This window comes from Patagioenas fasciata, chromosome 2, assembly GCF_037038585.1.
Source record: "Patagioenas fasciata isolate bPatFas1 chromosome 2, bPatFas1.hap1, whole genome shotgun sequence".
In the NCBI taxonomy this organism is placed as follows: domain Eukaryota; kingdom Metazoa; phylum Chordata; class Aves; order Columbiformes; family Columbidae; genus Patagioenas; species Patagioenas fasciata.
Window position 1 is genome coordinate 148191336 of NC_092521.1, and position 14769 is coordinate 148206104.

General features: G+C 37.0%; 1 protein-coding gene across 7 annotated transcripts in view; it reads left to right on the top strand.

The window, feature by feature from the left end:
- CACNB2 (calcium voltage-gated channel auxiliary subunit beta 2) overlaps positions 1-14769 on the top strand; it is a 246795-nt gene that overhangs the window by 199734 nt on the left and 32292 nt on the right. For all 7 annotated transcript variants that reach the window (XM_065829850.2, XM_065829849.2, XM_065829852.2 and 4 more), the window contains 3 exons: positions 7517-7639; positions 11998-12134; positions 13904-13980. In XM_065829850.2, coding sequence (XP_065685922.1) covers positions 7517-7639; positions 11998-12134; positions 13904-13980 — 337 coding nt within the window. The remainder of the gene's footprint in view (positions 1-7516; positions 7640-11997; positions 12135-13903; positions 13981-14769) is intronic.

The following is a 14769-nucleotide window of genomic DNA, read 5'->3' on the forward strand; positions in this document are numbered from 1 at the left end:
TTAAGCCTCTCTATTGTTAAGAAAAAAGGAATCTGAAGACTCTTTAGTACCAGCTGGATGTATTAAATTTTCCTTCTTTAACATGGAGTGCACCAGCATTGTTGTAGCAGAGGTACCAAGGAATTGTAAGGATTCTGAGGTTTCCTCAGCAAATTTCATCAGTGGCCCTCAATCCTAAGGAGAATCACACTCAATCTTTAATAGCTGAGTTACCCTGCAGTGACACGTACAAACTGCTGAGCAAGTCCAAGAGTAAAGCTGATGGTGGCGGTGGCTTGTGGAATGGGCACGTCCCATTGCTGGGTGCTCTTGCAGGAGGGTCCACGCTCATGTGAGGCCTCATAGAGCAGCAGTTGCGATGTTTCCTAGGCAAGAAATGGGTGAGACAACGCTTTGTAAGGGAGCAGTGCAAGCACTGGCAATGGCCGGGCATAGTTCACTTTACCTCAATTTTGGAAATAGGTGGTAAAATATACTCAGATCAAATAATTTATCAGTATCTGAGTCAGTAGTGAAGTTTGGCTCCCGAACTACATGTTCTGGCTGACCACTTCTCTCCCAAATCCCTCAGGAGAAATCCGTGCTATCAAAAGCCTTAATAATTCAGAAGAGTTTGAGTCTCATTATACTGTTGTTGTACTCAGGCTGCTACTTATTCGCTATGTGTTTTTTGTGTTTTGTTCTCCCACTGTACAGCTCCTTCACTTGGCTGGAAATGCTGAGTACAGCACCTTGCACAGGAGTCACTAATCCAAGACTCAAGCCTCAGGCATGAGATGGCTATGAGGGCAATACTGTCTGCTGTAGGAAAGTACTACAACTGCTGTCTTAACCTGAAACAATAGTATATGCCACACACACAAACCCCAACCTAGTGGTTAAAAGTCTCCTCTTTTTAGACCACTTACAATTAAAACTGGAAATTTGTCATTTCTGCTTGTAATAACACTTCATTTTCCTTGTACTGGAGTATAAAATTCAGTATTTGGTGTCTGTTATAGATACTTGTCTCCCTCACTTATATGAGAGAGCCATAGCTCCTGTATGGATTTTTACCATGAGGGTGGTCAAATACTGGAGTAGGATGCACAAAGAGGTCGTGGTGCCTGTCCTTGGAGGTGCTCAAGACCCCCCTGGATACAGCCCTGAGCAGCCTGATCTAACCAGATCTGCTTTGAGGAGGGGTTGGACCAGGCAACACCAGAGGCCTCTTTTAAGCTTTATTCTGTTTCTCTCTCGGTGCCAGACTTGTTTGATACATATATCCATGCCCGTAAAAGAAGGCCTGATCTCTACTGGGAAGTTGTATTATTGACCGGCACTTTTAGTGGCAGCTCTAATTTTCTATTGGAACATCTGTGAACGGCTTCCTTTGCAATGAGAATGCTGAGCAGATGCTGCTGTTAGAGGCTGGACAATTACTTATCTGTAAGGAGGCTCCAGCAATAATCAGCATTTAGGACGTAGATTTCCTGTGATTTGTTTGTGTGCTCAGCTGGTTTTGATTTTTGTTTCTTGTGTAACAAATACATAAATTAGTGCACAAATTAAAAAATATAAAATAGGAAAGTTCTTTTATTATTTTTGTATATTTTTCCGCTCTTGAATTGCTTTTGTTACAGTATATATTTCATAACATTATAAACTTCTTTAAAATAATCATGAAAGTCATGTAATTCTGTAAAATATCTAGGTTTTAAACTGCTTTTGCTTTATAGATTTGACTTTCAGTCAAGAGCAGGGCAAAGTAAAGAGACATATTTTAAGATGGCAGCTATCAAGCCATCACATTGCTATTCATCTTTGTCCTGAGTGGAGTATTAATATTGCTTATGGCCCAAACACTAAGTACAGGGCAACTGTGTGGAAATAGTGCCAAACACAGGTCATGTTCTGACATATTTACTCTCCTACCAAGACCACTAATGAAAAGTTCAATAATTGTATCATCTTTCCTCAGCTGAAAAAGATTGTCTGGTGTTTTAAATTTTCATGAGTGCAAACCCTCTAGTGTTTTGAGAGAGACCCATTATAGTAATTACTTAAGAGAAAAATAATACCTTACTTTCAGGATAATGTTACAGGCATCTGTGAAAGTGGATGTGATGAAGAGTGTGTAGTATTTTGTAGTCACAGTGAGGAAAGATAGTTCCTTTGAGACAAATTTTCCAGACTTTAACACAGATGCCAACTTTGACAAGCACTTTGTCAAAATTATAACTGAAGTCATTTTCTGAGTCAGTTCTTGACTGAGGTGGCATTGCCTTCATAAAAGGTGCATTCTGATTAGCAGTCTGGTTTCATGGAAACTGATGTGAATGCAGTGTACCTCTGCTGTGGGAATGATGTAATACAGTGAGAAATTAGATGGATCAGAGACCCTAGATCCTCATCGCCTACTGCTGAAGAAAGTAAAGACAGCCTTAAGCCTTGCTTGTATTTTTGTAGCCCTCAGGTGTAAATGAAAATGGTTTGGAAAATGCTCGGATCTGTTTTTCTACATTCTGGTAGTGGATGGGGAATAGAGATACCTCGATTATCAAGCAGCATTCCCAAAATTAGTGGCCGTGTGGGAGATGACCTGTTCTCTGAGCAAATTCTGTGTCAGAAAATTTACCTTGTTGGCTGGGATCCCCAGGGGTTGTATCCACAGGGTTTATGGCACAGCATAAAAAATCTGAAATGAGTTATAGGAAAAAAAGGGTTCTGTCATGTTTTAAGTACCTTACTAGCAAAGCAACTGTATTATTTTGCTTTGTTATTGAGTGAAATATTTCTCAAATACAAATTCAACCAAGCAGGTGCGAACTCATTTAAGCTGACACATTGTCTGAGACAGAGACAATATGCAAACGCTCCTGTATGGACTGAATATGGCTTAGTCATAAAACAAGAGTGAGGGAATATAAGTAGTAGACTATAATAATACTGTAGATACTATTGACTTAGTAATGAGGGTTGGCATGAAGATGTATGAAGTGAATATAATTTGTGAACCTAAAGGAAGAAATGAGATCCAGACAGAAAAAGAGAAAAGTAAATAAGGTTTCCCTAGTCCCACTTTCATTTCTGTCCGTTACCAAAAGTGTAAAGCCAAAGTTGGTTTAACCGTTGGTGAATAAGGTTTCATAGTTTTATATTCTGAGTTTAAATCAGAAGGTGAAATTTGTTCATGAAGAACCCCACTCCAGAGTGTGTTCCCTGCTGTCCTACTAGTACAGATGATGGTAATGTTCATGGTCTGGTTATTGTTCTCCTTCTGGGGTTATTCAATCTATTGAATGTTGTATTTTCAAGGGGAAAAAAAGGAAAAAAAAGGTGGAAATATTCATTCTCAAGATAAGTGAACCTTTTCAGGCTACATTGTTTCTCTTAAGGGAGATGAGATGTTAAACTGTTTAGCATTTGAGAGCATCTATCCGTGTTGTCCAGCCTGTGGATTAACTGAAAGCTAAAAAGCGGTCATATTTTTACAGAGATTTAGAGAATGAACAGAAAGCGCTTAACTGTTTTGACCCAATCTAATTTCAGAACTATAGAATATGTAAGCAAATGCTAGATATATTTTAAAATCTATATATATATATATATATATCTCATTTTTTATAAGACCCTAATTACATAATAACTGGAGTTTTTTAGTTCAAGACAATGTAGTTCAAGAAAAGATTTGACCCTCCTATGAAACTTTAAGAATTATTTATTTATGTAAAAAGGCTAGCATTTATCTTTTATAAATTAATTAGTTTCAAATATTCAATTAGATTCATTATTGTGGTCTAATCCCATGGTAATTCAGTCTCCCTTTCTGCTCGTATGACAAGTATCAAAAATGGGACATACTGTTTCTGTGAATATCTGTAGCTCAATCTTCTGCTTTGTTTTCCCACTTGGAGTTTTACTTTAATTTTTCGATAGCAGAAGGTGACAGGGGATTTTTTTTACCTTCTGCTTATCTTTCATGTTAAGATAGTTCTGGAGTAGTTTCCATTTTTCTCTTTTTCTTGGGTAGTCAGCTGTTGCCCTCCAATAGGAAATTTTAGATCACTTCTAAAAAGTATGTCAAGGACATTAACTTGCTGAAGATGTCTTTTTGTTGCAATGCAGCAGAGATTTTAAAGTCTTTAGTCAGCCTAAAGTCTTTCATCCAGTGATACTATTAGGAGTAAGTCACAATACTCTGTTGAGCATTTTTTATTTTTCCAGAGCATATAGCAAATGTGAGAATGGATAAGCAAGCGTATTATCGCCCCTATCAGTGTTTGGCAAAGATTGTTCCTTAATATTTCCATTCTTGTTCTGAGATACATTTCTGCAATAAGTGTACTATGCTTTACAAAAAGATCATTCTTAATAACCAAGTATGATTTATTCCATGCTGTACTATTTAATAATGAAGTATTGTTTAGGAGATTTGACAATTTAATACTTATTCATATCTCTATTTTCAGTATTGAAATGAGTAATAGAATAGAAAGCGTCTACTCTGTTAGTCTGTAATTTTTAAATTCAGGAAAGTTGTAGGGCTTTGTATAAATATTAAAACCCAGTGATTTGTGTTATCTTTTATTTTTAGGGAATATAATTGATATATCTGAATTCAGTGCCAGTGTGACTATTTTTTTTCATTGTGGTATGCCTCGTTTTACAATAGTTAGCTGGCTCTTACATAGGGTAACTGAGTGCTAGTAACAACTGATAGAGTTGCAGAGGAGTTTAATAAGATACAAATTTGAGCTGCCAGGAAGTGGACGTACCTGGGTTGCATCAACACTGCAAGGGTTTTAAATTGATATAGAAGGATCACCAAATTTTTTTTTTTTTTTGGATGATGATTCTCATGAATGTCCATTTTCAGAAATGTAATCATGAATATCATATCTTGATGTCCTTCTAACAGTTCATCTCTCTTAATGACAAGGTGAACTTAATAAGGGCTTATTCAGGGACGTGTGTGCCTCGCATTTACATACCTTTCTCTCGTACTGGAGTCCAGAAGTTTGTGTTAGGTGCCTCAGCTCCTTTTGCAGCACACTGGGAGAGTTCACAGCATGAGGCAAATGCCCAGCACAATGAGTTTGATTGTGGTTTTTATATCTGTAAAAAAAAAAAAAAAGTGGCTATAATTTTCTAGCATAGGATGGTAGCTAATAAGAACATCTAGTAAATTCATCTAAACCAATACATATTATACGTATTTTTCTACATATTTCTCCTGTTAATGGATTAATTTGATCAACTTATCAGTTTTGCCTGTGTATTTTTAAAATATTATTTCTGATTTTAACTTTTTTTCTGTTGCACAGTGCAAATATAAAATTGGTTATATAACCTTCATCTATCGAGTAACATCTCCAGCATGTTCCAACAGCAATAGAATTTTCCTTGTTGAAAGAAAACAGACACTTTAAAAATATACTGTTTATTATTTCATAATTGCATTTCACATAATACTCTAATCTGTTAATTTATTAGTTCGTTTTTTTCTAGAACAGGTGACCTGGAAAGAAAAGCAATCAATTATTTGCAATATTCTAATTGTGGCTAAACCCCAAGACAGGTGTCATAGGCTTTCCAGTTTAAAAAAGTGCCTGTTTGAATGGTACCAGTTTCAGCCCTTCTACCCTATCTTTGTTAAGACTTTTGCACTAGTTCCAGAAGGAAGAACAGATGGAATAAAGTCCTTTTCCAATAATTTACTGATTATTTCTTTGTACAAAAACATATTTAGATCCAGAATACCACATGAACATGAAGCCCGTTCTGCAGTACCCTTCCAAAATTCATTTCGTTTAAATTGCCTGTTTCACTTCTGGGCACAGAGACTCTCTTGACCCCACTGTTATGAAAGAGCTTATCGTTTCTCCTTCTAAATTAAAAAGCTTTCCTAAATGTGCACTTACATGTAAATTGTTTGACTGTGGTAGTTCATTCAAATGCAGGCCTATTTAAGGAATTTTAAATTAAATCTGCTTTATTGGAACCCTGTGGCTTTTACAGCACATTAGACCTAAATTAAGCAACAGGGAACCTTCTCTGCCTTTATTTCCAACTGTCCTTTTCAGGCCAGGTGGCATGATAATGTCTTTAGAATTATTTATGTATCTCATTCATCATTTTATCATGTATTTTAACGTGGCAGATTTCTGTCCTCTGGCACTATGCAAGTTGTCAGTGAAACTGTGGATGGAGCAGGCAGGGATTTTTGGTAATCGGTAAAATATAGCACATTTTTTGTTTCAGGTATTCGAGTTTGCTATCCTGAAGTAGGGGATACATTTTTGTATACTCGTTTTTGAGAACAAATGGAAGCAATTCCTCATGTAGGAAATCAGACATATTTTTTTGCTTGTCATCTCAGCAAAACACCATATTTTTAGCCAAGCCAAAGTGATGGTGGATACTAACTAATAAAGCTAAAATTGTTGTCTGGTGGAAGTTTAGTATATTTGAAAGTGAAAAGTTATGCCATGCCTTCTTCAATCACTCATGAGCACCTTTGGGACTCAGTTCATGTTTTAAAAAATATTTTATCAGCTGTAATGTACAGGGACATGAGACTAGACCACAGGAGCAGTGTGGAGGTTTTTGAGGTGGGCTAAAAGTCTATCCTGGGGTAGGACAACGGTGGATCCCAGGGATACTGTGTGATATCCTCTGTCAGAAGAGGTGTTCTTTGGTGTAGAATAAACCAGAATAAAGGCTGTCCTCCTATATTCTGGTTGTACCTCTGAGAAGAGGAAGCCTTTTGTAGCTCTAGGCTGGGCTGAGCTGTATGGTAGCTCTTACCACCTGCTTCACGGGAGCTGTGCAGAAAGGTGCTCAGCCCCTGGGGCTGGGGAGGAGAAGCTGTGTGGGAGCTGGAGGGCAGCTGTGCAGCCGGGGGGGCACTGCCTCTTCCTGCAACTGCTTCTTGAAAACACAACTTATGAAAATCCTGCAACTCACTGATGTCAACTACCAGTACAGGTTATAGTATGAGCTATGGGAGCCAGCAAGTCTCATTCTGGCTGGTGTTTGGTAGCAGCCTGATGATCTGAGGGCACATTATTGCAGGCTCAGAATGGCTCTGCTGTTGAGATGTCTTGCATAGGTATCACCAGCAGCTGCTGGCACTGGTCCTCCTGATTTGTGATTGCCCTGAAGACCACTTGGGGTCTGGCACGTGCTCCTCTGTCCTACTGGACAAACACAGCAGCTGAAGTGCATGCTGAGCATAGTATATGGATTGCCAGCTGGTTTATGATTTGTAATTACTGATTTGACTTATCCCAAGTGAATTCAGAGCACTAATAACTAGTAAAAGTCTTGTGTTCTATCAAATGTGTTGATAGTAAATAACTGAGGTAAGTCGGCATGATGCTTCATGATATTTTGCATGGATGCTTTGCGAGGTCTCTGTCATTTTTATGCTTTTAAAAAGATAATTTACAGAAATCATCTTCTGTGTATATGTTTGTACATATGTTTGTGTTTACAAGCGAAATCTACATGCTGTTTATCTTTTGTTTTGCAGACAAAACCTGTTGCATTTGCAGTACGGACAAATGTTGGGTACAGTGCAGCTCACGATGACGATGTCCCAGTCCCAGGCATGGCCATCTCATTTGAGGCTAAAGATTTTCTTCATGTTAAAGAAGTAGGTAAAACTAGAGAAGCCTCTCTTTAAAGTCTATTTGAGTAATAGTGCTACTATTTCTTAATGCTAAGATAACATTTCACATTGTCAAAGCCCTACGGAAAAGTTATATAAATAAGGTAACTGTGTATAAGCAGCTAAATCTTGAAATACTATTCTTCTGAAAACAATGGCACAAAATCCTTGCAGTCAAATTAATGAAGTTTGGAAAGCAAATGCTTTTCTTCTCTTGTAAAAATAACTTATTTAGAGCTTTAAAAATCTACATCAGCATATTCAATGATATAATATTTGTGTCTTTTACCACTGTAGTACTCTGAGGGTTCATTGTGATTCAGCAGCCAAGGATTGATTCTCTTTCATTTGTCTGACTGAATCTCAACCCCCAAATCCTCAGCTCTCCCTTTTTTTACTGAAACTACTTCTCTGACACAGGCAATATTTTGTTAACAGTTACGTACAGAAGAACTGATGTAATGTTTCCAGATGCACATAGCAGCTATCAGAAGAGGCGCTTTGCATTTGCTACATTGGTTTTCCTTTGAAAATTTTCATTGTTTACGGTTTCAAACAACTAAAGTAATTTTCTTTCTCTGCTCCTTGCAAGACAATTCAAAGCAAATATCTTGGTAACTTGCCTGTACAGGCCTTCTTCAACAGTCCACTGCTCCCTTCTGAAAGATTCCCTCATTTTAAAAGATTTCTCAGCTTCTGGTCATGTTCCATTGTGTTTTGTCACAAAAATGTCCATCTGGAAATGGAAATTTATAGCAGAAGAAATAGGAAGTTAGCTTAAGGATGAGAGCAACTTAGGCATGCATTTGAAATTATATCTTTGCCCCATTTCAGATTATTAAAAATCCCTCAGTAGTTATGACTGATGATGCGCAATGATTCTGCTTGTGCAGGTGCTTTACAGAAGCAAGAAATGTTCCTAATACACAGGTAGAAATACAGGTGTGCAGAGACTAAGGAAACACAAGAAATGGACTTCTAGTGCCTACATACTGATGACTAATGATCATGATTTTCCATATATATTTAACAAACAAAAAAAGGAATAATTTGGATTCAGACTGTATGTAGTGAAGGAAATATTTTTTTATCTGATGATAGTGCAAAAGAATTGTTCTGTTTTGCCTTGTCACAAAAGTAGAGATGATCAGGCACAGTGCTGGCCAAATAAAACCATCAGCATTCTCTAGTCAGCCTGAAAGCACTGGAAAATGTGGCTCAGTTTGGTTAGATTAAATTATTTTGTATGGCCATCTATTCCATCTGCATTTTGAACAAGCTGGTAATCTCAGACTTCACATCAAGTCTTTCGACTGCTGCTGCATGAACCAGAAACACAACGTTAGCAGATTTTCTGTTATAACTTATGCTTTTTTCCTCACAGCACAACTTAGGTGTAACTATGCATAGGGGAAAACGAGGAAGAAAAAGTTTCCTGAACTTTTCTGGATCTCCAGAAATGCCTTAAAAGGATTCTTAGTTCAGCTGAGTTGTTACAGTGTTTGTGACTGTGTGTACCACTTAGGAATGGTAAAAGAGATTAAGATGTTCTTGCAGCTTCAGGTCTAACAGAACAGGCACTCTGCTAATTGCCTTTAAAAATACCTCTTTTTTCTTTAAGCATTTAAGGAAAATTAAATGTCCAGTGGTGCTAGGCCAGAGCTGGGTTGGGGAAGGGATCCTCCACCCATGCCAGCTGCACCACTGGGATGGGGAGGTTGGAAGGGATCCGTGAGGAGCCAGACTTGGACATGTACTCTGTGGTCCTGAATCTGGAAGCAGCTGTTCCATCTGGGCAGGTTGAACCTCTCCAGGAGGCTGCCCCGAGCAGCGACCCTGCCCTACACAGCTGTGTCCACTGCTCCATCTCCCATGGCCAGATATTGTTCCTGCAGTAATTTCAGTGCTCCTTATAGTGAATGCTGTGAGAACTGAAATGTCCAAACTTTAATTATTTATGCAGATGAAAAGTGGAAAAAAAAAAAAAAGTATTTGACTATAAAATGCAGTTTTGCCGTTATATTTTATACCTAACTGTTTGCTAGAAGTAAAGAAATCTAAGTTAATCTCCAATAACGTTTGCCTGCGTAGGAATGCTGTATTGGATCACTATTGTCCTCTTCTTGTCCATGAGGAGAGTTCTCCAATTTGTGCTGCTGAGAGGGCTCAAATGAGAAAACCTTCAGTTCAAAATGTACATGGGCAATGGTGAAAAGTACTGCAGTGACGGAGTCTGAGGAAAATTTCTTTTCATTATTAGGTTACGTTCATTAAAACTTGGTATATATAAAGATGAAGGATTCCTTCCAGCATGAAGAAACATGAGCTGCATTGTAGTCACTCCTGAATTTTTTGAGGCTTTAACGCATGACCATAATACTGCTTTGCATTTAGTTCATATTTGTGCTTCCCTTCGCACACCAAGCATAGGTGAATTATAGAGAATCACTCACCACAATCAGCGCCTTGAGAGCTGACACCTCGCTACCAAGATTTCTGCTATTGCTTTTTAAAATGAGAAAGTATTATGTGTTGTATTATTTACTTATAGAAGTATCTTATTCTCCTTTTCCTGTAGTGACACAGCATTTAGCTTTGAGACTTTACAGGAATGAATTCCACATGCCTTTATTTTTTTATAAGAAGAGAAAGTGTCTATAGATTTAGCATTTCTATCAATTATAATGAAATTAATGTTGTTACATAGTAGTCTGTTATACTGTAAAGCAGTATAAAAAAGTAGTGGCTGTTCAGCTATTTTTTTAATTTATCTCTTCCTTTTATCAAGTTAATGATACTTCTGCAAACTCCATGTATACTATGCGGCATATCCATGTAACAGCAACCTCCATTGGCTCAATTGCTATAGTCTTCCTCCACCTCTATTATCCTACAACACATTTTAAATGGGCATGCATGTCTTCAGTTAGGATTTTGCAGTGAAAGCTTATAATTTTAATAATATATTTCAGTCTAATACAGCTTTGAGAAACTGCTATTCCAGATTAGATCCCTATTAAATGTTGGTATTCTTACTCATAAAGGCATCTCATTGGAGGAATGGATTAGAACCCCTTAAAATTTATGAGCTTAAAAGTATGTTTATTTTAATGTTTATTTTTTGATAGCTAAATGTCTTAAAGTTGGTTTCAAGCATCACAACATTTCTATAGTAGCCAAAATGAAAGGTAATACTGCAGTTTGGGTTGTGTATCATTGATCCACCAATGTTGTTTTCTGTGTTAAATTGATTCCTTTTTATGGGGGCCCACACATTTTACATGTTTTACTCCTAACTGTACACTTGTTAAAACTAATTAAATAATTAAACATGCACTGTAATATCTACATTCATAGCTTCAGATTCAAGAAGGCCACTTCTCTCCCATTCAAATGTTCTCTTACACTTTCATAAATAATCCAAATTATCCCAAATTCATATTTAATGGTAGTTCTTCCCATGGAACCCATAAATATTGCATGTGGGGCCATACGTAGCAGTGACCTATTCTCATCCAAGAATGGTGAATAAACAACAAAGAAAAAGGCAAATAGTTCTGCTCTACTGACCTCTGCAAAACAAACAAAACCCTCTGTGTGTGTATGAATAAATATTATTAAATTAGAGTAGTCATTAGTTCATATTTCATATAGCTGAAATTCAGTTAATTGGCCTTTCTTGTGCATTTGTATAATTGTAGTTTGTTTTAGTTATCCAAAGATATTCATTCCCTGTGGATCTATCATAGTATGTTTAAGATGCAGATCACGTGAGCTCTATGCAGTAAATATAATAAGCAGCGGAACGTAGTCATATTTCAGAAGATTTTAGTGTGTTCAGAGAAGCAGGGGAATTTTAGAAGTAATTGGTTTTATTTTAAGTGGAGAACTGAATATAGTGGAATAAGAAAAATAAGTTATTACAGAGCTGTAAAAGTTGTTGCAGTGGGTAGAAGCAGATCAGAAGAAATGTCTGGTGTCTACCAAGGAAAAACATCAAAGGAGAACAAAAGCAGGTCTCATGTATGAGGGGAAAAGACTGTGAAGCAAAATAAAAAGATGAACTGGGTGGGAATAATAGCCAGGGAGAATCATGAAGTCTATGGAGGAAGTTTTCTGCTTAAGCACTGTAGCATTTTAATAATTTGCAAGGTTGTAATTATTTTAATGTGTTTCTGAATATTGCCACAATTATTAATTGCCATAATAAGATAGTACAGTGATTAATGGCAGGGAAGAATTACATAAAATGACTTAGCTGCAAATTAAAAATAATAACAATAGTATCCCAAATACAGTAATTTCTTAGTACATGACTTCTTTTTTTTTTTTTTAATTTCTAGAAATTTAATAATGACTGGTGGATAGGACGGTTGGTAAAAGAAGGCTGTGAAATAGGATTCATACCAAGCCCAGTCAAACTAGAAAACATGAGGCTGCAGCATGAACAAAAGGCAAAACAAGGAAAATTCTACTCCAGGTAATAACAACAAATCTTTAAAATAGTAGCTATGAGCGTGACACAACTTGGGAGTTTATGCTGTGTATGCTGTAGTTCTGTTTAATTGTTGTAATGGCAGCTGCAAATGTTTTGAATCAATGAAGGACGTAATATTTCTTTCTGTAATTAATGTCGTTGTCCTTTGAGAGAGAAAGTACATATTTAGATTGGTGGTTCGTAGTGATGTACGGTGGCTATTACTCTATTTTATTTTCATAAAATGTTTGCAAATTTGCATTGCAGTTAGTACACGACTTAAAAAATCAATTTCCCCACATTCTTTAGCAACTGTTACATCTTCTCATGATCTTGCAATTTCTAAGCACTTTTAAAGCTGATGTTAGAAATTACAGAAAACATTAAGATTAATTTGTTTGTAAGCTGAAGCCAGTGCCTGTTAGTTAAGTCTCAGGGAAAAAATATGTTTTGGTCATGTCAAATTCCTTGCCCACAAACACAGCTTTTAAGTATACTGCATTTTATGATGGAAGTTTCATGTCATTTGTTGTCTCTGACTGCAGCCATGGTTACATAAAGATGTTCAGTATCTAAATGTATTGAATAATACTGCAAAATGGTAATGTTATCTTTACTGTAAAATTCTTAATAAAGCAGTTTTCCAGTAAACATTAACACATGCGAAAGCAAATGCCACTTGATTCCCCTTGGGTGTATAGGAAACAAATCTTTTCAGTATGCCTGAATGGGATGCACATGGGATTGAGAAAACAGCTGGGAAACATCTGGGAAGCCAGGAAGATTTTCCTGCTTCCATGGGAAGGGCAGCAGTATTTGAGGAGCATGTCTATGCTGGGAGGAGACCAGGATGCTGCAGCGCTGGGCCGCATGCGCCAGCTGTGAAACGCCTTTCCCATGAGTGTGCTGTCTTCAGCAGGAGGATGTTGCGTTCCTCATTCTGCTCTTGATGCTTCTCATACAGCCAAATCTGACCCTGTGATTTGGTCCCTTTCCAAGTTACAGAGGCTTCCATGCTCCAGAACTCCTTACTGGAGATACACTGTCCTGCGCCACAAATACATTTACTTAGTGCATATTAGTATTTTAAGATGGAGAAAGTGGAAACTAGTACTGTCACTTGAATTGTTTGAAGAGTGAAATAGCCTTTCTTACATTCTTTTCAGTGTTTTTCTAGTTATGGTAACTGAAATTAAATCACTAAAAATATTCTTTTATTTTCACAACTTGGATAGGTTTTCACAAAGCAGAACTTGACAAAACCCTAAACTGCTTTATCATTCTTTAAGAGAATCTTTTTTTCCTACCATGTATTGAGTCAGCAAAAGAACTTGTACTTTAATTCAGTTGAAAACATGTTAGGCAGAACCACTATCTTTTTCATTAGGGAGCTATCAATAACTTTTCTGTTAAAGGAAACAGATATGCTTACTGGCTTAAGAATTAGTCTTAGTAATGAGCAGTTATATTAGTAATTATATATCAGTAGCCATATTAACAATTGGATCGTATTAAGATCATGAGGTATGCAACATATGAGCATATGCAACAGAATGAAGTTGCACAGCAAAACGAGGAGCATGATTGATGTTTGCAGTTCCTCAGTCCCCAAAATTTACACACATTTTGTGTAAGAAGAGTGTTTTATACCACTGCCAGAAATACTGTTTGTCTTTTGGCCAGCAGCTCACTTAGAAGGCAAGCAATAAATAAACTAGAATAAATACTGAGAAAGCTATGAAACTTCAAAGTAATTTGTTGCTTTACTTCAGTAAATCAGGAGGAAACTCTTCATCCAGTTTGGGTGACATCGTTCCTAGTTCCAGAAAATCGACGCCTCCATCATCTGGTGAGTAGATCATGAAGCTGTCGGTTTACGGACTCGTGCACCTCATCTGTTAAAATGTATATGCATTTGGATCTATAAATCTTAATCTCTATACTTTGTAGTTAGAGGGCTGGGTGGTTGCGTTGCCCCATAAGGCTGGTTTGGGTTGGTTTGAAGTAACGGAGTCAATGCCAACAAGTGCAGGCAATGATAGGGCTGTTAACAATCCACAGAATTCCCTCTTTGCTTTTATCATGGTGTTTTATAGCAAAGATGTAATAAAATGATGAGACTGTGTTGCAGTAGGATAGTTGGAGGCTCGGTCTGGTCTGAGCACTCCTGCTGAACAAGAAATACCTTCTGGTACAGGAGAAAAAGCACCAATAAGAATTAAAAAATCCGAAGAAGTTTCTGCAGTAGCATCAACAACAACATTATTTTATAATAACAGGAACTTTTAGTTTCACAGTTCTGATAATGAGGATGTGCTTCACATAGTTCTAGCATACTGGATATATTCTGCCTTTTGTGAGAATTTTTTCACAAATACTGTTTTGTATTTAGAGCATCAGCAGACAGACTGAACTTTAGTTAGGTTGGATTCAAGAGATAGGAAGCAAGTATGTGGCAAGTTGGTGGAAAAAACTGGCATTAGCTTCTTGAAAAACTCATAGCAGAAGATGAACAAAAAATATATATACTGAATTAAACTGCTGTGTTGCTGGATGTTTTACCTTGTCCTGAAATAGAAAATGTACATTTTGAATACCTGAAATCAAAAAATATTAATGAATGTTGCTAGCGCCTTGT